At 41.9% G+C, this 27835-nt stretch overlaps 4 protein-coding genes and 1 non-coding gene across 8 annotated transcripts; 1 reads left to right on the plus strand and 4 right to left on the minus strand.

Annotated features, from left to right (window-relative positions):
- Nucleotides 1-152: 152 nt before the first annotated feature.
- xpnpep3 (X-prolyl aminopeptidase 3, mitochondrial) lies at nucleotides 153-9818 on the minus strand. Of its 2 annotated transcripts, XM_054759853.1 has the most exons (12): nucleotides 9783-9818; nucleotides 9524-9644; nucleotides 8232-8354; nucleotides 6664-6851; nucleotides 6360-6579; nucleotides 5462-5646; nucleotides 5298-5360; nucleotides 3976-4089; nucleotides 3516-3601; nucleotides 3240-3423; nucleotides 2367-2487; nucleotides 153-2046 (listed from the first exon to the last, which is right to left on the minus strand). In XM_054759853.1, the coding sequence occupies exons 2-12, from the start codon at nucleotides 9594-9596 to the stop codon at nucleotides 1880-1882; spliced, it is 1524 nt and encodes a 507-aa protein (XP_054615828.1). In that variant the 5' UTR covers nucleotides 9597-9644; nucleotides 9783-9818; the 3' UTR covers nucleotides 153-1879. The 2 variants fall into 2 exon arrangements, 1 of the variants encoding a protein (XP_054615828.1); XR_008566768.1 differs by having other exon boundaries at nucleotides 1903-2046; nucleotides 2262-2487; nucleotides 9524-9808.
- Nucleotides 9819-10099: 281 nt separating this feature from the next.
- Nucleotides 10100-17718, plus strand: st13 (ST13 Hsp70 interacting protein). 2 transcript variants are annotated; one of them, XM_054760631.1, is made up of 13 exons: nucleotides 10100-10238; nucleotides 10580-10712; nucleotides 11465-11513; nucleotides 13064-13157; nucleotides 13229-13302; nucleotides 13394-13460; nucleotides 13888-13972; nucleotides 14044-14154; nucleotides 14607-14709; nucleotides 15741-15857; nucleotides 16095-16134; nucleotides 16208-16305; nucleotides 17146-17718. In XM_054760631.1, the coding sequence occupies exons 2-13, from the start codon at nucleotides 10603-10605 to the stop codon at nucleotides 17281-17283; spliced, it is 1086 nt and encodes a 361-aa protein (XP_054616606.1). In that variant the 5' UTR covers nucleotides 10100-10238; nucleotides 10580-10602; the 3' UTR covers nucleotides 17284-17718. The 2 variants fall into 2 exon arrangements, with proteins under 2 accessions (XP_054616606.1, XP_054616607.1); XM_054760632.1 differs by having other exon boundaries at nucleotides 10119-10234.
- An 803-nt stretch (nucleotides 17719-18521) lies between these two features.
- Nucleotides 18522-20777, minus strand: rbx1 (ring-box 1, E3 ubiquitin protein ligase). Its single transcript, XM_054760633.1, has 5 exons — nucleotides 20641-20777; nucleotides 20049-20127; nucleotides 18979-19049; nucleotides 18765-18850; nucleotides 18522-18668 (listed from the first exon to the last, which is right to left on the minus strand). Exons 1-5 carry the CDS (start codon nucleotides 20716-20718, stop codon nucleotides 18656-18658), a joined length of 327 nt encoding a protein of 108 aa, XP_054616608.1. The 5' UTR covers nucleotides 20719-20777; the 3' UTR covers nucleotides 18522-18655.
- A 317-nt stretch (nucleotides 20778-21094) lies between these two features.
- Nucleotides 21095-21166, minus strand: trnaq-cug (transfer RNA glutamine (anticodon CUG)). Its single transcript has one exon. It is a non-coding gene; the product is annotated as a tRNA-Gln (tRNA).
- A 123-nt stretch (nucleotides 21167-21289) lies between these two features.
- Nucleotides 21290-27448, minus strand: chadla (chondroadherin-like a). Of its 2 annotated transcripts, none has more exons than XM_054759816.1 (11): nucleotides 27342-27448; nucleotides 26967-27125; nucleotides 25948-26142; nucleotides 25723-25848; nucleotides 24709-24854; nucleotides 24387-24625; nucleotides 24038-24309; nucleotides 22520-22856; nucleotides 22077-22429; nucleotides 21816-21982; nucleotides 21290-21670 (listed from the first exon to the last, which is right to left on the minus strand). In XM_054759816.1, exons 1-11 carry the CDS (start codon nucleotides 27345-27347, stop codon nucleotides 21346-21348), a joined length of 2325 nt encoding a protein of 774 aa, XP_054615791.1. In that variant the 5' UTR covers nucleotides 27348-27448; the 3' UTR covers nucleotides 21290-21345. The 2 variants fall into 2 exon arrangements, with proteins under 2 accessions (XP_054615791.1, XP_054615790.1); XM_054759815.1 differs by having other exon boundaries at nucleotides 25723-25878.
- Nucleotides 27449-27835: the final 387 nt, after the last annotated feature.

Below are 27835 nucleotides of genomic sequence, written 5' to 3' on the forward strand. Positions count from 1 at the left end.
CTTTGATTTTTTTTTTTAAGAAAAAAATGTATATACATATATACACACTGTGTTTAAAACAAAGCTTTGTGTTATTATTAGTTATTAGTGTCAACAGTTCAGCTTTTTCCTCTTTACAACGTGCCTTACTGCTAAATTTTTCCCTTTTGGTTTAATTGTATTTCTACAAAGTGCCGCGGGCCAATATAAAAACCGAACATTCAAGGTGCTATTATACTTTTTCAACCAAAACATACCAAAAGAACACTAGTGGTTTCAAAGAACAGAACAAATAAATGTGTAAATCTATCACAATTCAAAGTTAAACTTTGCAAAAAAAAAAAGTTTAACGCTGTCTCATATACACATACATGTGTCTGTAGCGCGTACACAAAACCAGTCTCAGAGAGTCGACCGACAATTTGGAGTCATTGTGTGGTTATGATAACCAATAACAGTTAATGCTAAACTTTGCCAAATCTCTATTATTGGCTGACAACAAAGCTAACTAATGCAAGTACATGTGTGTTACATGGGCCGTGGCTTGCAATGAAGGAGCATGAATACGATGCTTGAAGCAAGTGCAGAACCTAACCAAGGCAGGGCAGTGGCGCGTGGTACATTTAAATGAGTGAAAACTTGTAGAATGGGTTGTTTTATAAAGCTTGAACTGGAAACTTTTGTCAGAACTTTGTCATCAAAATTCAGAAACAAGAGTCTCTTAGATTTATTTTAGTATTCAGGCATTTTGGACCACTTGTTTAGATCTATGAGTAATGAAATGGAAATGATCAGATGAACCACTATTGTTGATGGTGAAAAAGGCAGGACAACTTCTAGATTGAAGTTTTATAAGGGCACACTCACACTTTGCAATAAAGATGGTAGAGTATTGACGGAGTCGTTCAAAACGCCCAAGTCTTTGTTGCGCATGTGCCAGTTCCTGTGCTGGGCTAACGCGTTCAAGTAAGTCGGGTAGGTGGACTTCTTGCGGATGTTTGAGTTTCTGGGGTGACGTAGACGCTGCATTGAGCACTGAATCATAAATAGACGTCACCGCCATACTGGATGTGGCAAGAGAGAACGGGGAAGATGCTTAATTCATGTTCTGCACGGAATTGTACCACCCGGTTTACAGTCCGAAATCAATATGTAAACACTTAATAAAAAAAAAAAGGTTTAATTTTGACTACTTCTCACTTGCATCTTTTACTTTTAGTTAGGCAACACAAAAACATGGTTTGACTTTGCTAAAGAGGTAGGTCTGTAGTTTTCTGTTGGATTAAACTAGAATTTATTAACATGTATAAATATTTTAAACATGCATTCAATATATACAGATAATTTTCTTTAAAAAACAGGTTAGATCAGTTTATCAGACAATATACACTAACTCATTCTATTGGTATGGTATGTGGGTCTTATTATTCAGGATTTGTGTGTATAAACAGGACAGAAAACCTGAAAACAATGCAATGTGTATGTAGGGTACTGTGTTGTGTATGACAAATGATAAATAAGCTATTTCTCGAGTTGGATTCAAAGTTCAGTGCTAGGACAATAAGAATAAAATGATGTTCCCATAGGGTAGACGTCAAGACGCCAAAATGATCTTGATATTTTTTATATGTTCAGACAAACGTCCAGAAAAATCATAGTTGTCATCAAGGTTTTGGTGTTTTGCCGATCAGTATACCGGGGGGAAAAAAAAAAAAACTTCATCTGACTGAATCATCATGACATCATGACTGAATGTGAATGTGATGACTGTATAGCAAACACACAATAGTTCTAATATTGTGCTGCCATCTTCCATGTACCTGGATCAGCTGATTACCATGGAGCCAGCTGAGGAGCAGAGAACGAGTGTCCACCATCACAGACATGTCTCACCCCTGCCCTATCTTTGGGCACAAGCCAGTTCGACATCAGAGATGGTCTTTGGGGCATCAGCGGATAGAATTAGAGGCCCCCCCTTGTCCCGAATCAGCACGTCATCCTCAATCCTGATGCCGATACCGCGGAAACGCTCTGGGGCCTGCTCGTTTTCCTCACCAATATACAATCCTGTGGCGATAGACACACATGCGGGATCATGAGCCAAGCAGGCCTGCAAAACAACTAAAACAGTTATGTAATGTATGCAACGCCATTAGGGGGCAATATCACTTTGTGAAGAATCACTACTAGCATGTGGGAGTACGCCAAAGGAATATGTGGAGTTTTTTTAAAATTTCCACTCAAATGAGTCAGTATAAAGGAAACAATACTTTTCATTTCACCTGGATGACTTGGATTAAACCTTCCAGTACCCATCAACGCAAAGCAGATGAAAGGGAAAAAAAAATTTTAAAAGAAAAACTAGTTCTTATTTGTCTTGCATTTACCTGGTTCTATGGTGATGGTCATTCCAGGCTGTAAAGGCTGCGAGCGGGACAGTTCAGGAGTGTCATGGACATCCATGCCCAAATAATGCCCGACATGATGGGGGCAGTACCGTCTTGCAGCCTGGGAGGAGGAAAAGAAAAAGTGTAATATCATTCTGTAAAAATTCAATCATCTCCTGTCCAGTCGTGGTAACCTATTGTTAACCTCATTACAAGTACCACTAAGGATTTCTTTGCAATGATGAAAGACACTCCCTCTCATCCTCAAAGCATGTGAAAGGGGGAGGCACAATATACCTGTACAGGTGTTATTTTGTGTGTAATAAAACAGCTAGACATTATATTTCCCTCAGAAACTGCACATGAAGGCTTAAACGCCAAAGAAATAAATGAGTCAAGAACAATAAGACCGGTTAATAAATCACAGCATACCACTGCAAGCCCAAGACACACATCTTCCCCAACCAACATCCGGCCAATATGATTGGATGCACGGTAAGTGCTATGATTTTCTGGTGATGCCATAGCATTACAGCAGTGTCTTTTCTGTCCATGCTTTCACCTTCTTATGGAAAAGGTACACATATTTCAGAACTGATTAACTAAGAGTACCGCAACAAACTCCAAAAATGTGTTTTCTGTATTTTAATTAATTGAGGAATGCTGATGCTATCACCAGCTGTTAAAAACGTTTCAATTTTAAATGCTATTGTTGCCATATAGCGGCGATTAACTTTCTAAGCATGAACACAATACCCTTTTTTCGCCCACATTTAAACACATTATCATGTCAAAAAGGCCTTGGTGTGACACAGCTGCCCTGAGCTGCATTTGACCGTACATCAAAAATGACATCTTTAAATGTTTCATTACCTTCAGCACATCAGCATCACTGGTACCGGCCTTGACTATGCCGAGACGCTTGAGCTGTCTTCCCAACAGGGCCAGCATGGTACTGTAGATGTGATCTAGACTGACACCCGGAGAGCACAGAGATAAACAGGAGAGCTGGACCTCCAGGACCGCTTCATAAAGTTCCGCCTGGGCAGTACTGAATCTGGCAGGACGGAAAAATACAACGACAAAAGGCATTAGCCATAAATAACTAAAATATGTTGTGCAATTCACAACGTGAGGTGATTAACTTACTTCCCATTTACCGGCCACGTTCGGGTAACATCGCTGACATAACCAAAATACTCACAACCACCATCGAGAAGCACCATTTCACCATCCTGAGGGGCGAGAGAGACCCTTCATGCTATTCATTCTTTGAGTCATGAACACGACCATCTCTAACCTTTTTTTTTTCGCACGATGGCTTCAAGCAATGATTTTACATGGACTTGACTGCCCACCCACATGCATAATAAAACAAATTGTTTAATGAATACAACTCATTCAAAAGACTCAGTGGGTGTCTTGATCTTGCTCTTCATGTGGCACCACAGTTTTGAAGGCATCAGGGCCACACGCAGTATTGGCTCGGAGCATGTGAATCACTCATGATGAATCGTTGATTTAAGTAGGGCTTCTGGTTATTTTCTTTTAAATCTGTGTCTTATTGCTGACAGTATAAATATCTACTGCTCCATCGGCTTGCGCTTACCTTAATCATCTGGTTGTTGTTGATGTAGTGCAGGGTATTGGCGCGATTCCCTCCAGCTACCACCGGAGGATATGCCAGGAAGTTAGCACCATGGAGTCGGTTCTCAAAATCAAACTGCAATTAAATGAATAAATATTAAGTTGATGTTTGGGGTTGGGGGGCGGGAAAAAGTGGTTTTGACTTTCGGAGGTAGCTTTTGGACTCTGAACTAGGGCTGTCAAAAATAATGCATTAAACTAAATTAATTATTTACGTTAAAATTTGTAACATAATTCACTCTCTTATGATGGCAGACAGAGGCACAGTGTAGTGTCTGTGTGCATCACATCTTAGAGGGCACCGCGTAACTCCTAATGTGAAAGTACAGTTTGCTATATCCATCCATCCTTTTTCTATACCGCTCTCCTCTTTCCTCTCCTCCTCTCCTCGCTTCTCATGCGCGGGAGTATGCTGGAGCCTATCCCAGCGGACTTCGGGTGACAGGCAGTACAGTACAGCCAGCTAATTGCAGGGCACATATACACTCACGCTAATTTAGAGTCGAGGAAACCGGAGTACCCAAGGGAAATGCCCAAGGGAGAATCGAACCCAGGTCTTCCCGATCTCCAGACTGTTACCGTGTTGGCCAACATGCTAACCACTAGACCACCGTGCGGCCCCAGTTTGCTATAAATAAACTGAAAACATGTGAATTCAACTTTAATTACGAGGTGTCTTTGAACCCCAACCCTTCATTGCTCCTATTTAAATGTTCTGCCACTATTAGAGACTATAGGCAAAGAGATTTTCAGACGTGTGTGGTATCTTTTAGCGTGACTTAACTTTTCAGTTCATTTGGAGCTATTAATATATACAAATCTATATAATTGTATCCTGTCATTTGTCATTTGCCTTTCGGTTCATAACATACAGTAAAAATGGGCATATTTCAGACATTGTTGTGATTAATCTTGATAATATGAAAACTGTGATTAATTTTTAAAAAGTAATCATTTGACAGCCCTAATACTAAGTGGTGAAAAAATTGAGGAGGAGGACTCATTCAGATGTTTCAGCGCACCCTTACTTCATGCCTAAGATGAACGCATGTTGATTAAAATTACATGTCACGACATTACATTCCCTGTCCTTCCTCAGACTGCCTAACTGAAACTTTGCTTCATTTCAGTAAATTCAGACGCTTGTGAGGGAAGACTTTTCCCATTAAGTCTCTTACTGCACTGTGCCAACTTTTTCTTTTGAGAATTAACAGAGGTTTTATTTAAAATGATACAATGGGTGACACAGTCATCACATGAAAGAGCCTTAGTTTTCTTAGTTACCTTAGCAAAGAGCAAAGATTCATCCACATCCCCAAGAGACAGAGTCATTGTCCTCCTAAACGCCTGAAGTACAAAAGTACCTTATTTTAAAAGCAGACATTTCAGATGCAGCCTACAATGATAACGTAACTAAAAATGACATTCACAATATATTAAACACTCACCTGTGCTGTGATGCGACCTGCCTCATGCATGAGGGCTACCTCTGATGAGCTTTTCAGGGCCCTGAGTGAATGAATGAGTGGTCTGAGGGGGCGTGGCATGGCCCCCGCCTCTAGGAGGGGACTGACATGTGCTTGGTGGAGGCGAGAGTGGGATGGATTGGAGCTATCATACCACAGCGTTGAACCTGATGGAAGAGTGGAAGTCGAGCTGCTTCATGCTTCACAATATAAAGCCAGTTGCTTAATCAGTTCAGTATAAAATGATCACCGTTTAATTTTGTTCCAGAGCACATTCTACAGTTGGGAAGTGTAACTAGTAGGGGTGTCACGAGACGAGACAATACACGAGATTGGCTCCACGAGCACGAGACCATATGAGATTTTAACATTAACTCCGATGGAAAAAACAGCCACACGCCACCTGCTGACGCTGTGAACACCAAGGTAAGATGGATTGCAAGGTGTGCCTAAAGCACTTCATGTGCACTTCCAATAATGCCTTGCACCCTGCCACTTCCATATTATCATTCATAGTAGCGATGCCCTGTTCTCGCGATACAGCTTTTCTCCAAACGAGAAACGATGTCATGTTTTAATCTCACCCCTAGTAATTAGCGTCCTTTAAATTTGTGGTCTTGTTAAACGTGGACAAAACACTGAGCAATGATGTTAGCACTGACAATGGCACTATTATAACCTGGAGATGCCTGGTTGAGCTACCAATATTACAGAAAAACTAAATTATGTGATCTGGGGTCGCCGTGGTAACGACGAAGACCACTGTTCTATTTCATGCTAGTGTTAAAGCCGTTGGAAGACAAATTAATACACAAAGTTTTTGGATAGTTTCCATTGCACTAGCCCACTAGCCTCCACTGTTATGTTCAAATCAACCCACCTTTAATGCTTTTGAGGACAACGCCCAATTCCTCTGTGCTGTGAACCCTCTCTATGCCAGTTAAAGCAGCCGCTCCATCCTTCCCTGACCGTGGTCCATCCCACAGCTCCCTGCCTGGGTCTCGACGTGGGACAAACAGGATGGTCTTGTCTGGTCGCCCTTTCCCATACAGAACCAAAGCACTGTCAGGCTCCAAGATGCCACAAAGGTAGAGGAAATCCTGGGAATATATTTTAATATTTTCTTTATTAGATTGCTTCTTTTTAAAAAACAAAAAAGTACTTTAAAGTGAATGCATATACACCTGGTTCTGGTGGAAAGGATAGGGTATGTCATTGGTCATGTAGCGGGTGGGATGGGACAAAACAATAAGCACATGGGTGCTGGAGGAGGCCGGCGGTCCAAGCCTGTCCGACTGGGCCTCAATGAGAGAGGCCAGTCTGTGTCTGCGGAGTTCGTATTCCGTTTGGCTCAGGCCGGGTGTCACCTCACCTGAGAATCAAATTGCACAACAGCTGCTATTCTTAAGAAGAGAATAATGCACAGTGTACTATCACCTGGGCTTTGCAATCACATTTTATATTTAATATGGTGACTCAGGAACAATATAATGCGAAACAAACTTAACTCAAAACTAACTTCATATAAGCCTTGTAGGGTTGCTTTTGGACTAATATTCTAAATGTTTGTCTGTTTGTTATTGTTGCTTACTCCAGTCTCTGCTCACTCACTTCTCGCTAGAAATCAATTCATTTTTGCCTTTAAACATAACTAAAGGTACCGTAAAGCACCGTGTATAAACCGCACCTGTGTATTAACCGCACCCCCATTTTCAGGCTCACGACGGGGGAAAAAAAATTTTAGTTCAGAAATGCTTGCCAACTCTTTCATCTCAAATCAACATGCGTAAAAGTACTAAGCAATTTCAAAAAGAAAAAAGGAGAAATCTGCCGTCCATCAATTAATCTGCAATGGAATTCATTTAAGAAAAGTTTGCCGTCAACTTGCCAATGATGTCCGCTCTCCAACGCCGGATGACTGACTTGTCCACACCGTGCTGCCGTCCTGCTGCCCGGTTCCCAAACTCTTCTGCATACCGGCAGACGGAGAGTTTGAACGCTGCGGTGAAAGATCGTCGTGGCATTTTGAGAGGGTACAGGCCCGGTCACAACGCCCGAACTTTGCTGTAGCGTCCCTTGAACGGTAGGAAGAGGGGGCCGAATTTTGACAACGCCCGTCACCGCGCACAAAATGGGAAAAAAAAAAAAACACGGGTGTTGTCCTAGCGGTGCACCACTGAAGCCAGCGTTGCTTTAGCCTTGATTTAACGGCAGCGAATGTTGGTTTAGCGGTGACGCGAGCGGTGATAGAGCGGCGTTCTGCGCATGCGCATCAGTTATCCATGTATTTTACATAACACAGCATTGCTTCAGTGTGAATTTGAGTAAACTCCAACGTTGTATTGTATTTTACATTTGCAATGTTTTAATGGAAGCTTAGGTTAGCTTCAGTGTATATAGAGATCGTTTCACTGTGTGAAAATACAGACAGCCGTCAGATAAGTTAGTTGCATACACTAGCATTTTCAGCAACAGTACAGCAGAGGGCGCTAAAGTCAAAGCAACTGTCTGACCCACAGACGGCTATTCTAAAATGGACTTCTCGTCAATTTCTGCATCTGGTCACAGACCTGTCATCGTGTATAAACCGCACCCGGATTTTTTGCTTCTTACCAGTGGAAAAAAGTGTGGTTTATACACGGTGCTTTACGGTAGCTTAGTGTTGTTATTTTTCTCAAGCTGCTGCTACACTTTGAAAACCTCTTTCAGGGTGTTTGCTTATAAGTATTAACTAGTAGAATGTCAACAATACCACATTTGAGGAGGTGCGGATGAGTGAAAGGGCTTGGCTGGCCCAGGTAGCGAGCGGGAACTGTCTTTGGTTTCAAACCTCCTGGTTTCACAGAAATGCTCCTGCATTGACACCACACACATCCTACAAAAGACATGACATATGAATTCTTTATTATGAGTAGCGCATTTGTGTTTTTGAGGGCAGCTTCCCTTCCACAATTTGTGGAATGTCAATGTGGACATGTATTCCTAAACTCGTACCCATACTGTGCAGCCTCTACAGTGCAGAGGTGTACTGATTTCCCACACTGTACACATTAAGTGAGAAGACAGGAAGTATAACTGTCCATAGTCATGCGTCTATTCAGTAAACAGATACAATACAGCCCAGCCTTTGGCGAGCGGAATCCATGGATATTGATTAGTGCCAAGAAGAAGCCAGAGCATAAAAATCCTCTTCCTTCTTCAAAACTCCTGTTTGGAAACAGTTTGCAGTTTTTTCATTAAAATTGTTGGCACAAAAGCTAAGTAAATTTATGTCTCATATTAAGTTCTCTGACTGTAAAACCGAGGTACGCAACCAACCACGATTAAGTAAATTTGATTCCAAATGTGTTTTCGTTCAATTGTGTTGGCACTCAACACATTATGGCGTCACGATAATGATCAAACTGTAACAACTAGGGGTGTCACGAGACGATACACAAGATTGTGTCTACGAGGACGAGACGAGATTTGAACATTACTTTTCAGAAAAGTACAATGAAAAGTTATTTAAAAATATGACAATGCATTGCAATCTACTCATTTAATTTCCACGACGTTACATTACTCACCGAGACAGACTGTATGACTTACAAAAGTGCTCACTCCGTTCATGCCATTGTTCTATGGAAGACACACGCTAAGGTGCTGAAACCAATGTAGAGTGAACCCTCTTCCTGTCCGTTTGGAGGCGAGAGACTAGGAAAACAGACATGCCCGGGCAGTACCTTGAGGCTGGCAAAATGATCGAGTTCATTTTCATTTATTGTGTGATTAACTTATTATCATCCCAGGTCTAGAGCCCAGAAGACATTTTTTTCTGAACAGAAATCTTGTCTCATTTTAATCTCGATATTGTGACACCCTTAGTAGCAACTAATACAAATGCTTTTGTTGTTGTTGTTGACTGTTGTTAAGGATTGACGCTTAAACTGGAATGGACCAACAAGACCACAGGATGTTTCAATAAAAACATGCGGACTTTCTTTCGAATTCGTTCGATAAATGTGAAGTTTACTGATAAAGTAGCCAACAAGTGAAGCTCACCTCGACTCCAGCTTGGTCGAGGCAGGAGTTTGGAAGCAGCCCTGAAGAGCACCCGACCGCCCGAGGACACCATCGTCGCTGCCTCTCGAGCACACAGGTCACGGGCACATGTCGTTTATTGCTGTGGAACGATCAGAAAAGTTGTCAAAAGGCATATGATATTTATAGAAACTCATGTGAGCAACTCATCGACGTTAAATAGTTGTACACCCGACTAAATTACAATTTAATTGTACATTTCAACCTAGCTGACAGTTACCTCACTACCCGGTGCTAAAAGCCTTCTCAATGTACTTTTCATAAATTGAGGCCCTGAGTTTTGTCTTCCAGGTGGTTTATCAAGCATGTGTTATTATGATTGGGCTATCCAGAAACCTAGTTTAAGGTCTATAATTTATGTCAGACATAAACGTGTTCTGTAGGGGGCATTTATCGTGTTCATATTTACATACAAATACAAGTAATCTCGAAAATGCCACCGCTTGCTGTGTAATGAGGGTATAGTACTTAACCTAGGGTAGCGCTATAGAAGATAGTCAAAAATCGGGGCGAGTGCACCCAAGTAATGAAGGTCCACGGGGCTGTCCGATTTGGTGCCTGAATGAAAAGAGAGGAGCGACGCCTGCGCCAGGGCAGCAGATCTGTGACGATAAATATCAACTGAACCCTTTCTGTTTTGTGATCTACTGTGTTACATATTCGAGTCCTTGCGTAGGTGCGGTCCTTTTTACTACAAATTTAAATGTTTTAACATGCAGTGTTTTTCATTGATTTGAATGTGGCAAATATTGTGGTAAGCTAACATGTACAACGGGATCATGCGTCAAAAAACATGGTCGTTGTCTCTAGAAACTTCTGGCTATCCCACTGCCATCATCAGTGACTCTTGAGACACATGCATTGGTTTTGAGAGTTAAATTTGTTCTTGTTGTGTTATTGTTTAACTTAGAAGACACCAATGCACGCTAGCATATTGTAGCTAAGCTATCTATAATCGTAAAATAGGTATCGTGCTTTAACTTGATGGAGTTCTTAAGTGGTCTCTTTGTAATCCAGCGTGTGTGACGTGACAGAGAAGCATGGACTCTCGAAAAGTGGCAGAGTTGAAGGGTTTCGTGCAATTGTGCGAGTCCAATCCCGCGATCCTGCACCTTCCCGAGATGGGCTTCTTCCGGACCTGGTTGCAGAGGTCAGTCGTGTATATTAAAGCCTAAAACTGCATTTTGTGTCCGGTTACGTGTTACAGGCCACATACAAGATGTGCTTATTTATTCTTGGTGACATTACGTCAAGTATAATGAAAGTCAAATAGTATAAAGACAGCATACAATTTGACCACGTGCCCCGTCCCGCCTACTACCCGCTCCACATTACGCATTGTGTGTGTACTCCAGTTGGCCAAAAAAAAAAAGGTACACTTGCTCCCTGGTATGTTTATTTGTTTCAGACATGCTGTACAAGTTACATTCAGAAAATTCAACATGTCTATGACCCTGTCTCCATGTCTACCACTGATAATTCACACCCAATGTTTGACTTGCTTACATTTTGTCAATAACATTTTGTTCTCCGGTGTTTGTAGTGTCACAATTTTCAAATGACAGACAAAAGAATGTGTCACAATGGGTAGCTAGTGTATGCAGTGATAAAGCAAAGAAGGTGTGGAAAAACAAATACTAGCGCAAATACGAGGAGAAAAAAAGAATAGAACAAAGCAGCGTCTAAGTTGCTAAGTCCTAAGAAGTGGCGTGATGGTGCACACCGCCATCTACTGTACGGAGTTGTAACGACAAGTTACATTCACGGACAGTCCCGTTATAATGTGTTTATGAGCGAGGGTGACGCCAAAAACTTCTGTTTCATGGGTAGTATGTTTTGTTGATAGGACAATATGCATTGATTTAGTGTTTCTCACAAGATTGTTGTGTGTTCACACTGCAGCATGGGTGCAAAGATCCCTTCCTCGTCTTCCCCCAAGGATGCATGCAAGGTAACACTTGTTTGATTTTGTGTAGTTTTCGTAACAAGGTTCAGTTCGGCACTGTGCATGTGGAGTAAGTTCCGGGCCATCGTGGCTGAGATCATGATGCGCAACAGGAGTGGTAAAAGCTAAAGCTTTCTACTACTCTCATAGGTTGAGGGAGAAAGCAATAAGTCAAATGGGAGCGCTTGTGAAGTAATATGCAGAAGAAGTGACTGGAGCAGCAGTGTAGATTTTCTGTCCTCTGAAAGTTACTCATTGTTGTCCAGTGAGTACCAAGATAATTGTGTCCTGCCTACAAATGTATTGGTGTGGTGGCATAATGATCTTGGGCTGCATGAGTGCTGCCGGCAATGGGAAGTTGCGGTTCAACGCGGGAAACATGAATACAGTGGATTGTCGCTATTCGCGTGGGTTACGGTACATCCCAAGACTCCCCGAATGGCGACAAAACTTCAAGAATGAATGCAGCCATAAAAGACGTATTTCAGGTTTGTGATATAAGTGAAATGCTACTAAAATGACTATTTTCCCCTCATAACGCTAGTTTATGCTTGTAAAATTATAACTTTTTTTTCCACGTTCCATTACGCATTTTTTCTCTTATATTTTGACTTTATTCTCATCAAATTTCAGCTTTTTATTTTCTATTTGTTCTGGGGTTTTTTGTCCAACTATTTCAACTTTCCTCTTGTAAAATGTCATCTCGCAATTACGACTTTATTCCCATAATAATTTCACTTTATTCTTGTAGTATTATTATGACTTACAAATGATAAACGTTCCCCCAACCGAATTTTCCAAATATTACAACTTTATTCTTTGTTTTGTCATATTGGGTTTTTAAAAAAAAAAAAATCTTAAATATTTCAACTTTGTGCTACTAAAATGATTTTTCTTCTCATAAAATTGTGATTTTTTTTTCTCTTAAAATTTCTGCTGTTTTTTTCCATTTCTGCTGCAGCTTTTTTGAAAAATAATTTTCCTAATATTTCAACTTTTTTCTTGTCCATTTCTTCTTTTAATGTTATGACTTTATTCCCGTAATATTTTGACTATATTCCCGTCATAATATAACTTTTTTTCCCCAACCTAATTTTACAAAAATTACACTTTTTTTGTTTCTCTTTTTAAAAAAAAGTATTTTTTCTTATTCAATTTCATGCTACTAAAATAACATTATTTTTCCTCATTGTTTATTGTGAAATTAGTTTTCTCTTGAAATTTGGACTTTTCTGCTGATTTTTTCATTTTTGCTGTTTTATTCTTGCTGTTTATTCTTGCTAAATTACATTTTCAATGTGTCGTGGGCCACTAAAAAAACAGCTGCTTGCCGCAAGTGGCCCTCGGGCTGCGCTTTGGACACCCCTGCTGTTAAACTCTATACAGTAATATGCTTCTCGCAATTATGCAACGCATTTTAAATTCAGTTTTACACATTAAGAAACAATTACTGGCATACAGTGTACGTCTTGTCATCGTAGCGCGTCTTGTCAAAGCAAATGGGAAAGTACAAAGAGGGTGTGCTGGGGTTGACGTTTGTGCTGTGTGCCTTGTAGGGTGAGTGTCCCTGTGGTCCTCCCCCGACATTTTCAGCTCCCCGAACTGAGCCCGAGCCTCCTGTACCATCTGAAAGCGAGGAAAGTGAACTAGGTAATTACTGTCCTATCCGTCCGTCCCCTCATTTTCTTCCCCCCACTTCAACTCCTCTGTTGCGTTTACAGAAAAAGACCTAGAGGGCGTCATTGAGCCAGACGCTGATGATCCACAAGAAATGGGAGAGGATGAAAATGTTGAGGTGAGTGTTCCTTTTCTATATTTTTCTGGTGCATTTTAGTGATGATGATGAAAATGTGTGTGTGTGTGTGTGTGTGTACACATTTGGTCAGGTAACAGAGGAGATGATGGACAAGGCCAATGACAAGAAGATAGAAGCCATCAATGCTCTGGGAGACGGTTAGTAAATATAGACCTGTCACCTTTAATTTATTTAAAGTGATCTTTTTACCTGTGTTTCTATAAATGGTACCAGCACAACAATGTTTTTATTCATTGTTGCAAAAACGGATCCTCATAAGACTGTATGGGGACTATAATTGACTTATCACGGTCAGGTCTGGAACCAATTACTGTATATGTACATTTCACGTGTTATCACAATTGCATTCATTATTATTCATTATTACAGACTTCTGGTGAATGAGATTATTTTTCTGGCCAAAAACCAGACGATTTTCTGCAAAAAAAAAAAATTTTTTTTTTTTTTTTTTTTTTTTACCAAAAGTCTGCGAATTTGAGGGGCCGTGAACGTGCGGGGGATCCACTGTGCTAGCCACTGTGCTATGAGCCTGGAGCTTTCGACTGAGTGCTCTTTTTCTTGTAGGAGATCTGCAGAAAGCTGTGGGTCTTTTCACTGAAGCCATCCAGCTGAATCCCTGTGTGGCCATCTTGTACGCAAAGAGGGCGAGGTGAGACGCCGCTTGAGTTTGATTCCTCAAACGAATCATGAGGTAATTAATGCTCTCGTGTGCGTGTTTAGCGTCTACGTTCAGATGCAGAAACCCAACGCCGCCATCAGAGACTGCGACAGAGCCATCAAGATCAACCCGGACTCGGCCCAGCCTTACAAGTGGCGGGGGAAAGCTCACAAGTATGTTTCTGTTTCACACTGAGGCTTTTAGATGCTATAATGTGGACTCCACCACCAAAGTCTGCCTTGACAATGAGAACAATGCTCACATGAGAATGCAGCGGAAAGCCCTTTTTGTCAACATAAGCGGCTGTCGACATAACAGAAACTAGCCCTTGTTTACTCCTGGTGCCTTTGGCCAGAGACACCAGGAGAATGGGCGATAACACAGCAGCAGTGAGCGCGGGCGAACAGGTAGCGGCAAATCTTATTTGTGGTGGGACGCCACAATTAAATGAATGTTTGAGGAAACACTGGTATCATTGTACTTTCTTAGCCAGACAGGATAGGGCCAAAATATTTGTATTTGATTTGTTTCATTGCTTTTTGCCATCACGAGTGCAGAATGTACGGATAAGTTTTAATTAGCATTGCTAACATTGCTTTGTGTGTGTGCGTGTGTGATGTTGCAGGCTGCTGGGCCACTGGGAGGAGGCAGCCCGGGATCTGGCCACAGCCTGTAAACTGGATTATGATGAGGATGTCAGTGCAATGCTGAAGGACGTCCAACCAAAGGTATGGTGCAATAGGGTGGGCAATATCTGGTTATTTATTTATTTTTACTCAAATTTTTTGTTTATTTATGAATGCAGTCGTCCCTCGCCACTTAGCACTTTGAATTTTGCGGCTTCACTCTATCACAGTTTTTCAAAAATGTATTAATAAATCATTGCTGTTACATGGTTGAATACGGTCTATTATTAGCCCTTCCATCCGTTTTCTATGCCGCTTAACCTAATTAGGGTCACAGGGGTATGCTGGAGCCTATGCCAGTTGACTACGGGTGGAGTACACCCTGGACTGGTCGCCAGGGCACATATAGACAATCATTCACACACACACACACACACATGTTGAGTACCCGGAGAAAACCTACGCACGCACGGGGAGAACGCCACACAGATTCAAACCCAGATCTTCCCAAACTCCTGACTGTGTGGGCAACATGCTAACCACTCTTCCACCGTGCGGCCCCTATTATGAGTCAGAAATGGAATTTTTTTTTTTTTTTGCCGAAATTAAGCACTTTCAAGCATACAAATATAAGGTATTCAGAAGATACAAAAACGTGTGAAATAGTGTTTTACACTGGTCACTAGGTGTCAGTAATGTTGAGTGGGACACACAAGCACCACTCTTGATCGCCAGACCAACAGGCTTTTATTGCAGGTTTGAATTATCTCACAACAGGCATAATAATCTCACGCCAAGCTTAAAGCTCAACTCTGAACCTCCGACATCACTTCTGTCCGCACCACCAGAACGCATTTTACAGCAACAGCGCGAGTCTTCTTTGTCTTATTTTCTCTTATGTCTGCTATATTGGGTAATACAATTGTGAAAATGACCGTAGGGGTGTTATTTCATGTCTAGAGGGCTCTAATACTGTTTTAAAAAAATTATTAGGAATGTCGTAAACAGGTTTTATATGCTCCAACTACGAAAATATTCCATGTATACGAGTAAATAAGGAATCCTACTTTGCAGAAATTCAGTTAGCTTATGGCAACTGATGGCGATGCCCTTTTTTCCCCCCCCCATTCCAGGCTAAAAGAATCATCGAGCACAGGCGCAAATATGAACGCAAGAGGGAAGAGAAGGAGATCAGGGAGAAGCAGGAGCGTGTCAAGAAAGCAAAGGAAGAGCACGCTCGGGCTCAGAAGGTTCGTTTCTTTAAAAATAAATATTTAAAGACCGCCGTCCTGATTTGCTTTCTGCTGTCACTCAAACAAATGCTGCTTCACATTCACAGGAGTCAATGCTGAGGTTTCAACACTATAAATACTGAATATTTATATTATATGGGTATCATTACATTGGGTTGGTGCACCTATTAATAAAGAGTGTGTGTATATGATCTATAAAATGTCCACTATAAAGACTCTGTAACCTCCATACAGGAAGAGGAAGCAAGAGGAGGAGGGGGAGGATTCTTCCCAGGTGGGAAGTTCACTCATGATTTAGTCTCTGCACAATATTGGCAGTTGTTGAGTGCTATTTATTGCCCTGACAGGAGGTGCGGGATTCCCCGGTGGATTTCCAGGTGGAGCCGCCGGCATGCCCGGTCTCAATGACTTGCTGCAGGATCCCGAGCTGCTCTCCGCCATGCAGGTAACTGACGGCACAACAGGGAAGCTTTGTTTTTTTTAATCTCATGGCTCTCACTGCTTCATATCCAAACATACCACTGTTGCATTTATGAAGGTTCATTTCAGCCACACCTTTTTTTTTTTTTTTAAACACTGAATTTATGTAGCAGAATTTTTTGCATTTTAATTTTTTTCCCTCCATTGAATAAAAATGCGCGTTTTTAAAATGAAATGTATGAAAATAGGATGTTTTTAAAATTCAGTTTATTATTACAAATTCTGTTTGTTAAAATAGGGTTTTTAAAATTCAATTGATGAAAATTTTATGTAACAATATTAAGCAAATAAATTTGATGTTTGAGATACACGTCCAGTTTTTGTAAGACTCATGTCACGTGACGACACGCTTTACACCTGATTTGCTGGCGCTTGAGACTCGCCCAATTCCTTTCGTCTTAATTCACGAGAAGTGCATCATTCAGTATCATTTTATGTTAGGAAACAGAGTTCAAAGTTCAGTTACATACATTCAGTGTCAAAAACAAGTTAAATAAAAAACTTAATATTGCTTCGAATTAGCTCCCAGTGAGGCCATTTTAAACATTTAGCGGTTGCCGTTCAACAGCGACCTCTGCTGGCACATATGGAAATTACAAGAGCGTGCTGGAAAGAATTGCGCCAAAGAAATGTCGTAGAGTTGGGTTCAGTTTGGACGGTATTCCAAATTGTTCCTTTCTGTTTAAATCAGTGCAGGATACCAGTTGCAGTGCTATGGTACTGAATTACTGTAGTATTGCTTTATTATTGCATGTGCTGTTTTAGTGGGAGGAATACTTTTAACACTCTAATTTGACATCCCCAGGACCCTGAGGTGATGGTCGCCTTCCAGGATGTGGCACAGAACCCGGCCAACATTACCAAGTACCAGAACAACCCCAAGATCATGGCGCTCATCACCAAGCTGAACTCCAAGTTTGGAGGGGCTGCACCTCAGCCGTAAACGGGACCGGACCAAAGAGATAGGAGGATTTAGTGTGCTGCAATGATCTTTCGGGGGCTTTTCAGTAATTCTACGGCGTTCAGATTAATCCTTCAGGGGTGGAGTGCTTGTTTAAACAGAGGAACTTGGGGGGCAAGGTAAAATCAACACTCTTATAATCAGCACAGAAATCAACCAGCTAGGAGTCAAGAGGGCAGTCGTTCCAAGACCACTGTGATTCCCAATTAGCTGGCACTTAACCACAAGTTGTTTCTTAACCTAAATCTGCAATCTTGGCGGTCCTGCACTAGCTAAAGCATTTTTACAGCTACACTGAAAACAGTAATGGTTTTAGAACCAAACCCACCTTTTTCTGTTATGTCCATTAAAAAAAAATAAAATTTTGATCTCTGACCCGATTAGGGAAAATGGTTAATAAAGCTTCTGTTTCTGTAAAGCATATTTGATGTTTTTGTGGAGTTCTTATTTCTTTTCGCAAGTCATTCGACACTTCACTCTTGGCGAGCTTTTAAGCTTTTCGTGGTTGATTACATACGGCCTATTACTCAAAAAATCCTGCATGATTTAGCAACTGATGTTTTTCCCCTAAATTAAGCAATTTCCAAGCATAGAAATGGCTAAATGAACTAAAATACAAATATAAGGCATTCAGAAGCCTCAAATGTTGTGTAGTATTCCACACTGGCCACTGGGTGTCAGTAACGTTACTGTAATGCGGTGCAGCTTGTACTCTATGCTTCATGGCTCTTACAGGTACAGTACAGATCAATAGATATCAAATATTCAATTATAAATAAGAAATCCTACTTCGGGGAAATTCACTTATTGTGTCGGGTCTGGAAGCAATTCATCTTGATAAACGTTTGTTATTTTGCATTATGTAGTAAGTCTAACCCACACATCTGCTTGTCCTCGTTAGGGTCTCGGCTGGAGTCTATCCCAGCTGACTTCGGTTGAGACACAACCAACCAACCACTTACAGTCACACCTACGGACAACTTAGAAAGTCCAATTAACCTAACGTGCATGTTTTGGGGACGGGGGAGGATGCCAGAGTACCCAGAAAACCCCCCCCACAAGCTCACAGCTCTTAACATTTATCATTGTGGTTCAGTGTTGGCCAAGACGAGCATGAACACACTGACACAGGTTGTCTTTTTACTAAAATAGTTTTTTGAAATTGTGCTATAATTTCACAATTCGTAGTTTTTAGTGGCGGGAATCAGCACTTGTCGCAATACTTTGTATAGTTTATTTCAAACAAAAAAGATGCATATTAACAACCCTAGTTACAAGCTGGGAGGGAAATAGAGCTGCAGTGTGGGTAAAAAAAAAAAAAAAAGCCAAGGAGGAAGTGATGACGATATTCCAGCTAGTGTCCATACCTGTGGAAAAAGGAAGAAAACATTGGCATTCAAATCCAGCTGGTATAAAAAGAGATATGTGTAATGAAGCAATGGCATAATGGCGAAGACACTCACTTCTGGAACTCCCACTCTCTGTTGTCCAGAGGGCACACCTGTCTGGTTTTTAGCCAGCGGGAAATACAGTGGAAGTGGAAGGCGTGCTGTGGACAACAACAAGAACCAGAAATGTCGACACTTATGTCACAGCCACAAAAAATGTCGCTGAGTTTACAGACTGAAATCATTTTATGAGACTATACAATTGTGCTCAAGTTCGATGCAAACTCACGTTGCAGACCCCCCAGGCTACGGTGCACTCCTCAGACGTTGCAGAAGCTTGGTTGGCCTGGCACTCTATACCTGATGGCAGGAGGAGGGATGAAGATCTGCACCGGTACTACTCCATGCAAACGACTAGACACGTTTTGCAATGTGTTCACTCGTGTTACTGTTGCTACATTTCCGGTATCTCCTTTCACAGTGACACTATAGCAAGGGTGTCCAAACTTTTTCCACCAAGGGCTGCATACTGAAAAATCATAAAGGATGCGGGGGGCCACTGTGTACATACACAGACATGTTTTTTAACATATCTAAACAAAAAAAACAGCCTGCATCTCAGCTTTGTACATTACTCTTTTTTTTTTACAAATATTTTAACTTTCCCAAATTTTTTCTTTTGAGATTATGTCTTCATTCTCATAATATTTTGACTTGATTCTCACAACTTGTTTCTCATAGGAGTACGACTTTTTGAAAAAAAAAAAAAAACATATTTTAGTCCTTAATACTTCAACTTTATGCTTTTTTAAATTCTTTTTTTAAAATATAGTGACTTTGATCTTATATTTTTATTTTCATAAAATTACTGGGGGGATTTTCTACATTTTTGCTGTTTTTTTTGTGTTTTCTTGTTGAATGATATTTTTAGAATGCGCCGAGGGCCGTAAATGGCCACCGGACCACACTTTGGACACCCCTGCTATAGCTTGTGCAGAGGAAGAAAAAAGAAAAGGAAGAAATAAAAAGATAAAAACTCAGCAAAAGTAATAAAATAGGAAAGTATTTTGTTTTCATGTTCAAACAAACATTAAAACATATAAATAAGTTAGGTATTTTGACAGTGATTTAAATGTGTTCGTTTTGTTTTTTTAAATAAAACATTTCATGTGTCTGTAATCCACTGGGAAAAAAACAAGCAACTTTTGTGGGGATGACCAAAATGACAAATGAAGCCACAAAGTTTTTGCTCCGTGAACAAGTCCTTTGACTGGACATCAGAGACAATGCGGAACGGAGCAATTAGTCGGACTTTTTCCACATTATGTCCCAATAAATTGTTTGTAAAGGTGAACTTACAAAGATCCATGATGTGGTTTCGACATATAGCGCAATTATCCACAACAATGTCCCAGGCCCACAGTGCCACAGCATTCCACTGGCGAAAGGCGAAAACAATGACAGAAAATGTTAGTAAGCACCGTCCACACAAATAAGACTTCATCAACAACAGCATGTCATCAGTATATAATACAGTTGAGGCCTCCCTTACTTCCCAAAACACAAAAAAACAATTCAAAACTGGAGTTAGCAGTTTTGAAATGTGTTTATATTTCTCAAGCGTAGCTGGAGGTAACCTGTCAAGAGGGAATGTATGCTACACCACGCTAACCTGTAAACGCAGCGTTGTTTTGTTGAGTTATCGCGATATACAATAACATATACCGACAAGGAAAATAAAGTATCGAAAAACCAAACTACTCGCGAGTTTAACGTGAACGAGAAGCGCAAACTCACGCCGTGTGAAGCAAAGCTAACTCAAATCGCGGTGATGCAGCGTTAGCAATTTAGCATGCTAGGTTGCTAACTGGCATTCGTATTGTACAATAAACTACGTTAGCTCCGGGAACAACGTGACAGTAATTAGCCTCAATAACCCTTGAAGCCATACCTTCTTCACTTCAAATCGCTTCTTGCTTGCTCCACTGCTGGAGCAGCTCGGTGCGTCCACATCCATCGCCGCTGCCATCTTGGATTTAGAAATTTCCTGGAAAAAACGTCGCCGGCAAAGCAGAACTTCCACCAAGAGGATACTACTTCCGGTGCAGGACGTCACATTTAATTACGTTTCTGTGACATAAATTATCGAATGCTACACGCACGTATACACTTTTATTTGTTATAAAGCAACGTCACTAATACAAATTGAAGCATCCACAAGGTGTAGGCCTTTTTTTTTAAAGAGTACAGCGTACAGTGTTGTTAATGAACGACCATTAATTAGGAGTGTGAATTTGTCATCGGAAGTGCTTTATCAAATAAGAAATATATTGTAAACCAAACATGATGCGAATCAAAAGATACTAATTTATAAGTCAATGAGTCAAAGAAAAGAAAAAAAAGTCAGGTTCCACCGAGATTTGAACTCGGATCGCTGGATTCAGAGTCCAGAGTGCTAACCATTACACCATGGAACCGTATAACCTTAAACGTTCTCATCTGCTCTTAAATAGCCTTTATGTCAACACCACTGAAACGTTAAATGCTGCCATTTTTTGGTTAAAATTTATTTACGTCACATAGTAAACGACATACAACACATGCGCCCGAACTCATGTTGTAACATGCTTGTGAGAAAAAAAAATGCTAATGCTAATCAAACAGTTTTTACAGTTATCACTTTCTTCTTTTTTGTCACTGTTGCTGCTACAGGTTTCCTTTGAGGCTTCTTTTTTGTTTGCTTGGGCTGCTTCACGTTGTTCTTTCCAGGTTTAGCCTTCACTCCAGGGGCTTTCACAGAGTTCAGTTTGGCTTTCTTGACTTTTACTTGAGCGGGAGCCACCAGACCCTTTCGGTCTGAAGTAGAGCTGCTGTCAGAAGTACAAGACTTAAAAAGATCTAGATTCCTGATCTTCTGACCTTTGAGGACTGGAGGGTGGCCACAAGTAGCACCAACCTCTAAGCTCACATTGTCCATCCACCTAGTGTAGACCCCAAAAAAACAGTGTCAGAACATCCGGTCTTCATATTGCATACATTAAAACAGCTGAACCGAGCCACTGTTATAGTTAAAGTTCCCCTTTTGTGCAGAATTGACTTATAATTCTGACGTAAATGTGCACCAACCTGCGCAGTGGCAACAAAGTACAGTCACACAGCAGAGGGTTGTCTTGCAAGTCGACCACCTCCAATCCAGTGAGAAAACTCAAGTCAGGAAGCTCCTTCAGCTGGTTTCCTTTCAAAGTGAGAGCCTTCAGTCCTGGGCCAAGGCTTGCCAGAGAGTCTTGGGACATCTGGACATTGGTACCATAGGAAGGAATGATGACAGTCATTCCAAGTTTGATATAGTCGTATCTAAAGCGCTGTATATAAACATACCACACATACCTTCTCCATATTCATCTGGTCCATGTACAGCCACTTTAGACTTTGGGAAACAGGCTTGAACGCATCGGGTCCTACTGAGAGAATCCGGTTCTGAGACAGGTTGAGCTCCTCCAGATTGGGGGCGTTGGATATAGCATCAATTGGAACATCGGTCAGCTGATTAGCATCCAGGTGAAGTTTACCAAGTAAGGCGGAGTCCAAAGCGCCTCTCGCGATTGTGCGAATGGTGTTATTGGTCAAGTAAAGCTCTCGGAGTTTGGGGGTCACTGAGGACAGCAGACCAGCGGGCTCCAGTTTTGAGATGGCGTTTCGTTCCAGGTGTAACACAAACAGACTTGGTAAGAGTCTCAAAGCTGTGGGAGAAACAAAGTCACACCTTTATTCCATGCAGCATGTCTAGTTTTGAAAGTAAAACGCCAGTAAGTCTTCATTTGGCCACTCACCTGATCCAGGAAACTGAGCCAAGCGATTCCCCTCCAGGTGCAGGTAGCTGAGCTCGGGGGCTCCAGAGAAGGCTTCAGGATCCAAGGATGTGAGGTCATTGTCAGAAAGATACAAGTAAAAGAGGCTTTTCATACCCCGGAAGGCACCTCCTGCCAGTTGGTGGATTTTGCAGAATTCCAAATGCAGAGATATAACTTGGCTGGTGCCGGGGAAACTGTTGGCGGGAATGTCGTGGAAGCGGTTGCTGCGAAGGTCGAGTAGCTGCGTTTTGGCGGGGAAGCCTCGCGGGACTTTGGTGTGACCTCCGTTCTCACATGTAGCGTGCTGGGCTTCAATCTAGAAAGGATTGGAATAAAACACAAAACAGTCTAGAAGTTATTCCACGAATGGAGACCATTTGAAAGTAGAGCCAATACTGCAATTAACGCCCCGGGTTTTTCCACACGACTATAATTATTCTCTATTACGCTACAACACAAAAGTACGAAAAAAACCCCACTTCTATAAGCAACATTTATAGGCTTATATATCTGAGCTGAACAACTTACACGTCCGAAAAGGAGAAGAAAGAAGCATATCTTATATATCTTGAATCCTACACCTTCTCCATTTGTGTTATGTTTAATTCATCATCATTTTGTAACAGGAAGAGAAAAGAATAGAGATTGCGTTAGGAAACAGAAAGAACATTAGGGAAACGATGAAAAGAAAAGAAAATACAAAATAAGCAAATAGGATATGCTCGGCTTGTGCAGTAATAAAAGAAAACGAACATAAAAGATGTTAAACAATAAAGATTCCAATAAAAAATGATGCAGTAAATAAGAATAAATATATCATAAGTTAAATAAGTCAAGAGATTCAAGAGTAAAAAAAGCTGTAAAAAGGGCAAAATCATTTTTAAATTAAAAAAATTTTTAATTTTCCTCCCCCCCCACAGGTCACCCTCAGCCGGTAACGATTTCCAAACACGTGACGATGCAGGTTTTCCTCGCATTGCGGTTTACAACGCTTGGTGTCACGTCGCTTTGCCGTTACGAACTCCCACACATGAATTCAGAACGTCATTTTGGTCTGTACGCACAAGACTCGCTCGATAGCCCGTTGCAGAAGAATGCACTAGGCCCAGTCGCTTGCTTCTGGCGACCATCGTGAAGGATAAAGATCTTTTCGTAACACCTACCTGGACGTTGCACGGATGACGAGAAGGTGGGCAATGCATTATTACTGCAAGGACAAAACAGAACCGCGGCAAAACTCAACCGTCGTCTGCACGTGCAGCCGCACACACGCTCAGAACTCACGTCACCTTCGCAACGATCAGACACAACACCGCAGTACCCATACAGTACAGCAACTATCAGGTCGCTGGTTCCCTGAAAGTGACAGTAATAACTAAATAAGTGGTCTTAGTATTGCGATGGAGAGATTGTTAGTGCTTTGGATTGGATTTTTTCTGTTTTTGGTGACTATTCACGTCCAAGCTCCTTGTCCACAAAGCCATGATATGAACTCACATCGCAGTCGCAGTTAACAGGGCATTTGACGTTCCCCTTGGGCTTTGCCGTGGGTGTGCTGCTGACCGCAGGCATCTTTTCCTCCTCCTCCTCAAACTCGTCCTTCAATTGGTCACCCTTGCTACGGCAGCGCATGTCCACGGCAGCCACGGCTCGCAGCGGCTCCTCGGACAGGTGAGGGGGTCCAGCGCAGGCTCCAAGCAGTTTGACACCCCCACGGCTCGCCCAGTTCCTCAGGGGTCGCATGTAGCAGCTACAGTAGATGGGGTTGGCTACAAAGAAATAAAAACAATCGGGAAGGTGTTTGAATATTGAACACTTGCTGGGCTTTTAATGTGTAGAGGTGTACCAGTGAGGTTGAGGCTGACGAGCTTCTTGGGGCCGGACAGCGGGTCCAGGTAATGTAGCTGGTTGTGGCTCAGGTCCAGGTGGGAGAGCATAGGGGCTTGGGACAAGGCCTGCTCGGATAGGTCTTGGAGGGACATGTGATCGAGGTACAAGTGCGTGAGCTTCGCCATGGAGATGGACTCCTCGCCAAGGTAGATCATGGGGTTGTGGCTCAAGTCCAGGCGAGTCACCTCACGAGGTCTTTAAGTGGGAAAACAAGTAATTGGGCTCTATGATGACGTGTATTGTGCTGTATAGTTGCCATGGCTAATAAGTGTTCCTACCTGGTCATGGCCTGCGTGGGGAAGAACTGCAGCTCATTGTGGTCCAGACTGAGGCGAGTGAGAGTGAACAAGCTCGCAAACGCCTCAGGTGCCAAGTTGTTGATGGAGTTATGGCTGAGTCGAAGCCACTTGATGTTTTGCAGGCCCTGGGAGAGACAAAGTGGAGGTAACGCTGCTGAGAATCATTGAAATGGGACATGGAAGAACTGATTACATTTTGGGGGTGATCCGGATAATCCGTCTGGGTCCAGGAATTTTTTAAAGGATTTTTTCACATCACGAGATAGGACATTTTTGGCATTTGTGCATATAACGCCACAAAAATTAGTCACAGCACTTGTTCGAGACATTTAGCCTTCCCTGTACATTGTGCCATCATGCCAGGTGTTAGCCTGCTAATGTTAGCATTGCTAGCATGCTAACATTAGCATACAAGCGTTTTTATTGCTATTTTAATAGGTAAACACATATAAACACTTACCACTGTCATGCTAGAGGTTAACATTGCTAACATGCTAATATTAGCATAGTAGCATTTTTAGCCGTTTTCATGGGTAGACACTTACATAAAACACTTATCACTACCATGCTAGGTGTTAGCATGCTAACATTGGCATGGTAGCATTGCTAGCATGCTAAAATTAGCATAGTAGCATTTTTTGCGATTTTCGACGAATTTAAGCAGACAGCGCTATCATGTTAGGTGTTAGCATGCTGACATAATTATACTAACATTGTTAGCATTTTCAGAGTTAGGCACTTATACAAACTCTAGGTGTTAGCATGCTAACGTTATCATGTTAGACTTCAAGTCATTCAAACCATTCCATGCTCTCCGAGTGTTTTTCTCGTGTTGTATTTTGATGACAGGATTTGATGTGTTTACAATTCATTTTATGTTACTGCCTCATTATTGTCAGAGTGTCTATTTCTGATTGCAGAAACCGCCACTCACGGAACAAATACGACGCCATTGTGTGCTTTTCTGCGCGTGCCTGCTGGCCGGTGTGCTACCTGGAAGGCCATGTTGGGGATGTAGACGAGCTGGTTGTGGGTGAGAGCCAGCATGTTGAGCGAGCCCAGTTGCATGAAAGCTCCTGGTTGGATCTCCTCCACACGATTGTGGTCCAGCTGAAGCTCCTTCAAAGAGGAGAGGCCGTCGAAGGACTCCTGCAAAGGTCAGCACGGAAGGAAAACGAGACATGAATCAAATTCAATCTTGGGGATTGGTCTTCCTACCTGGTAAAGGATGTCAATTTTGTTGTGGGCCAGGTTTAGGGAGACCACGCGGCCCAGCATGCGGAAAGCCCCCTCCTTCACTTTGACAATGTTGCATCGCTGTAGGTTGAGGTGGGTGAGGTAAGGGGTGCGCATAAAGGCACCTCTTGGCAGCACTTGCAGGTTGTTATGCTTCAGGTCTAGCTTGACCGTGATCTGGATGGAAGAAATTAAGGACACATTGAAAAAAGTAATAAAAACACTAAACACAGGAACGAAATGACCACCACACTGCCTTGTTATTACTGTCGCTTCCAGAGGATCACCGATCTACAAGTAATGTGTATAGTCGTCTTTTGCAATATGGCGTTTTGTTTAATACAAGTGATATGTCGTATTCTGGCCACTAGGCGGCAGTAACGACACAAAACATTGACACATCACTTTAACGCTACATGAAGTCATGAAGTCAACCACGGCATTTTCGGCATGATAGAGTGAAAAAAAGTTCTCCCATTCCGTGCGGAAGTGGTAAATTTTTGCCTTCTTAAGTTTAGAAGTAATCATTTTGAGGCTAACAGGTTAGCTCGGTGGCTCCCTGCAGCATAAGAGTTGCAGTGTGGTGTAAACAATAAATACTAGGGGTGTAAAGGTGACTATAGGGGTGTTATTTTGTGTCTACAGGGCTCTAATGTTAAAAAACGCTACGAACTAGGGACATCTGTACTGAATTGTTCAGGAGGTTTGTTCTTTCTGACTGTCTGTGAACGTGACACGGGTCCTGGCCGCGTGCAGACAGGGCAGCTGACTTTGCTGATGTTGTTTTGGGGTGGTTCGGCGGACAGCAGCCTGGTTTCTTTTTGCAATAATCATGATTGACCGCCTCCTCGTCTTACTTACAACGTCCAGGTTGTCATGAAAATACAATCTACACCCTTATGTATAAATATGAAGCATCTGGATACATAAAATAGTTTTTTTTCTCTCCATAGCTTCTTTACAAGAATGGCAGCGTGAAGTGCAACACATGAATTCCTCACCTCGTCAATAGTCGACGGAACTTCGGTAAGGTTCTTGTCGACGCAGGCTACCGTGAGCTTTGTGCTGTCACAGCTGCACACTCGAGGACATTTGCCTGCCTCCACGCTCCATCTTAGCGCAAAAGTCCCCAGGAAGATGACAGCTGGCAGGAAACGCATCTACAGGTACATCGAGAAGATTTAAGTTCAATGAATCAATGAGAATCAATGCTACAAGAACACTGGCTCCATCGTGGTGCGTTAAGACAAAAATACAGGCACCTGACATACGCATCTGGCAACAGAATTGTTTTTTCAGTACTTGATCATGAAAGAAAAAGCATTTGTGAATGGAAGGAACGTCAGGAATAATTGAATGAAACAAAAAATCCTTACCGTCATGCAGAATGTCGAACCAAATGGTGGTTTGCCAATATCAGTTCAACTTTTACGATTCCCCTTCTGGCTTGTTGCGCACCGAGTCTGGAGTCCCGTGGGCAAACGAGTCTTTGGTAAATTCTTCTTCTCGTGACCTCTGATCCCTGCACCCCAACTGCAAATTAACACCTTGGTTTTACATTTTCTGGTCAGTTAAAGGGTTGAGACGCAGAAAGGAAGCAGCCGTATTTGCGCATATTAAGCCATGACTGGTGAAAGTAGACATCAATGCTTTCATCTTAGTCGGCGTACTCAAGTAAATCAAATCAACATTGAATGCACCGTAGTGGATGCATAATAAGAACTGTACTGGTGAAATACTGTACATCGGGGGGGGTCCAACGTGTACCTCGTGGGTGATTTGCGGCCCACGACGGATTCTGAAAATAAAATTAAACAAAAAAAAAACTGCAGTAATTTTACAAAAAAAAAAAATTACAAAATTTAAAGAA

The sequence above is a fragment of the Dunckerocampus dactyliophorus genome, chromosome 18 (genome assembly GCF_027744805.1).
Source record: "Dunckerocampus dactyliophorus isolate RoL2022-P2 chromosome 18, RoL_Ddac_1.1, whole genome shotgun sequence".
Lineage (NCBI taxonomy): Eukaryota > Metazoa > Chordata > Actinopteri > Syngnathiformes > Syngnathidae > Dunckerocampus > Dunckerocampus dactyliophorus.

Excerpts from the sequence above, each read along its gene's own strand:
- chadla (XM_054759815.1), bottom strand. Across the intron at positions 25,879-25,947 it reads AAATTGACATCCTTTACCAG|GAGTCCTTCGACGGCCTCTC; the intron begins GTAGGAAGACCA and ends TGACCTTTGCAG. Across the intron at positions 24,855-25,722 it reads TCCCCAACATGGCCTTCCAG|GGCCTGCAAAACATCAAGTG; the intron begins GTAGCACACCGG and ends TGTCTCTCCCAG.
- st13 (XM_054760631.1), top strand. The coding sequence starts at position 10,603 with ATGGACTCTCGAAAAGTGGCAGAGTTGAAGGGTTTCGTGCAATTGTGC. Across the intron at positions 11,514-13,063 it reads CCCCCAAGGATGCATGCAAG|GGTGAGTGTCCCTGTGGTCC; the intron begins GTAACACTTGTT and ends TGTGCCTTGTAG. Across the intron at positions 13,303-13,393 it reads GAGAGGATGAAAATGTTGAG|GTAACAGAGGAGATGATGGA; the intron begins GTGAGTGTTCCT and ends ACATTTGGTCAG.
- rbx1 (XM_054760633.1), bottom strand. The coding sequence starts at position 20,718 with ATGGCAGCGGCGATGGATGTGGACGCACCGAGCTGCTCCAGCAGTGGA. Across the intron at positions 20,128-20,640 it reads AGCGATTTGAAGTGAAGAAG|TGGAATGCTGTGGCACTGTG; the intron begins GTATGGCTTCAA and ends GCCTTTCGCCAG. Across the intron at positions 19,050-20,048 it reads AAACCACATCATGGATCTTT|GTATAGAGTGCCAGGCCAAC; the intron begins GTAAGTTCACCT and ends TCCTGCCATCAG.
- xpnpep3 (XM_054759853.1), bottom strand. The coding sequence starts at position 9,596 with ATGGTGTCCTCGGGCGGTCGGGTGCTCTTCAGGGCTGCTTCCAAACTC. Across the intron at positions 8,355-9,523 it reads TCGACCAAGCTGGAGTCGAG|GATGTGTGTGGTGTCAATGC; the intron begins GTGAGCTTCACT and ends TGTCTTTTGTAG. Across the intron at positions 3,424-3,515 it reads ACGTGGCCGGTAAATGGGAA|ATTCAGTACTGCCCAGGCGG; the intron begins GTAAGTTAATCA and ends CCGTCCTGCCAG.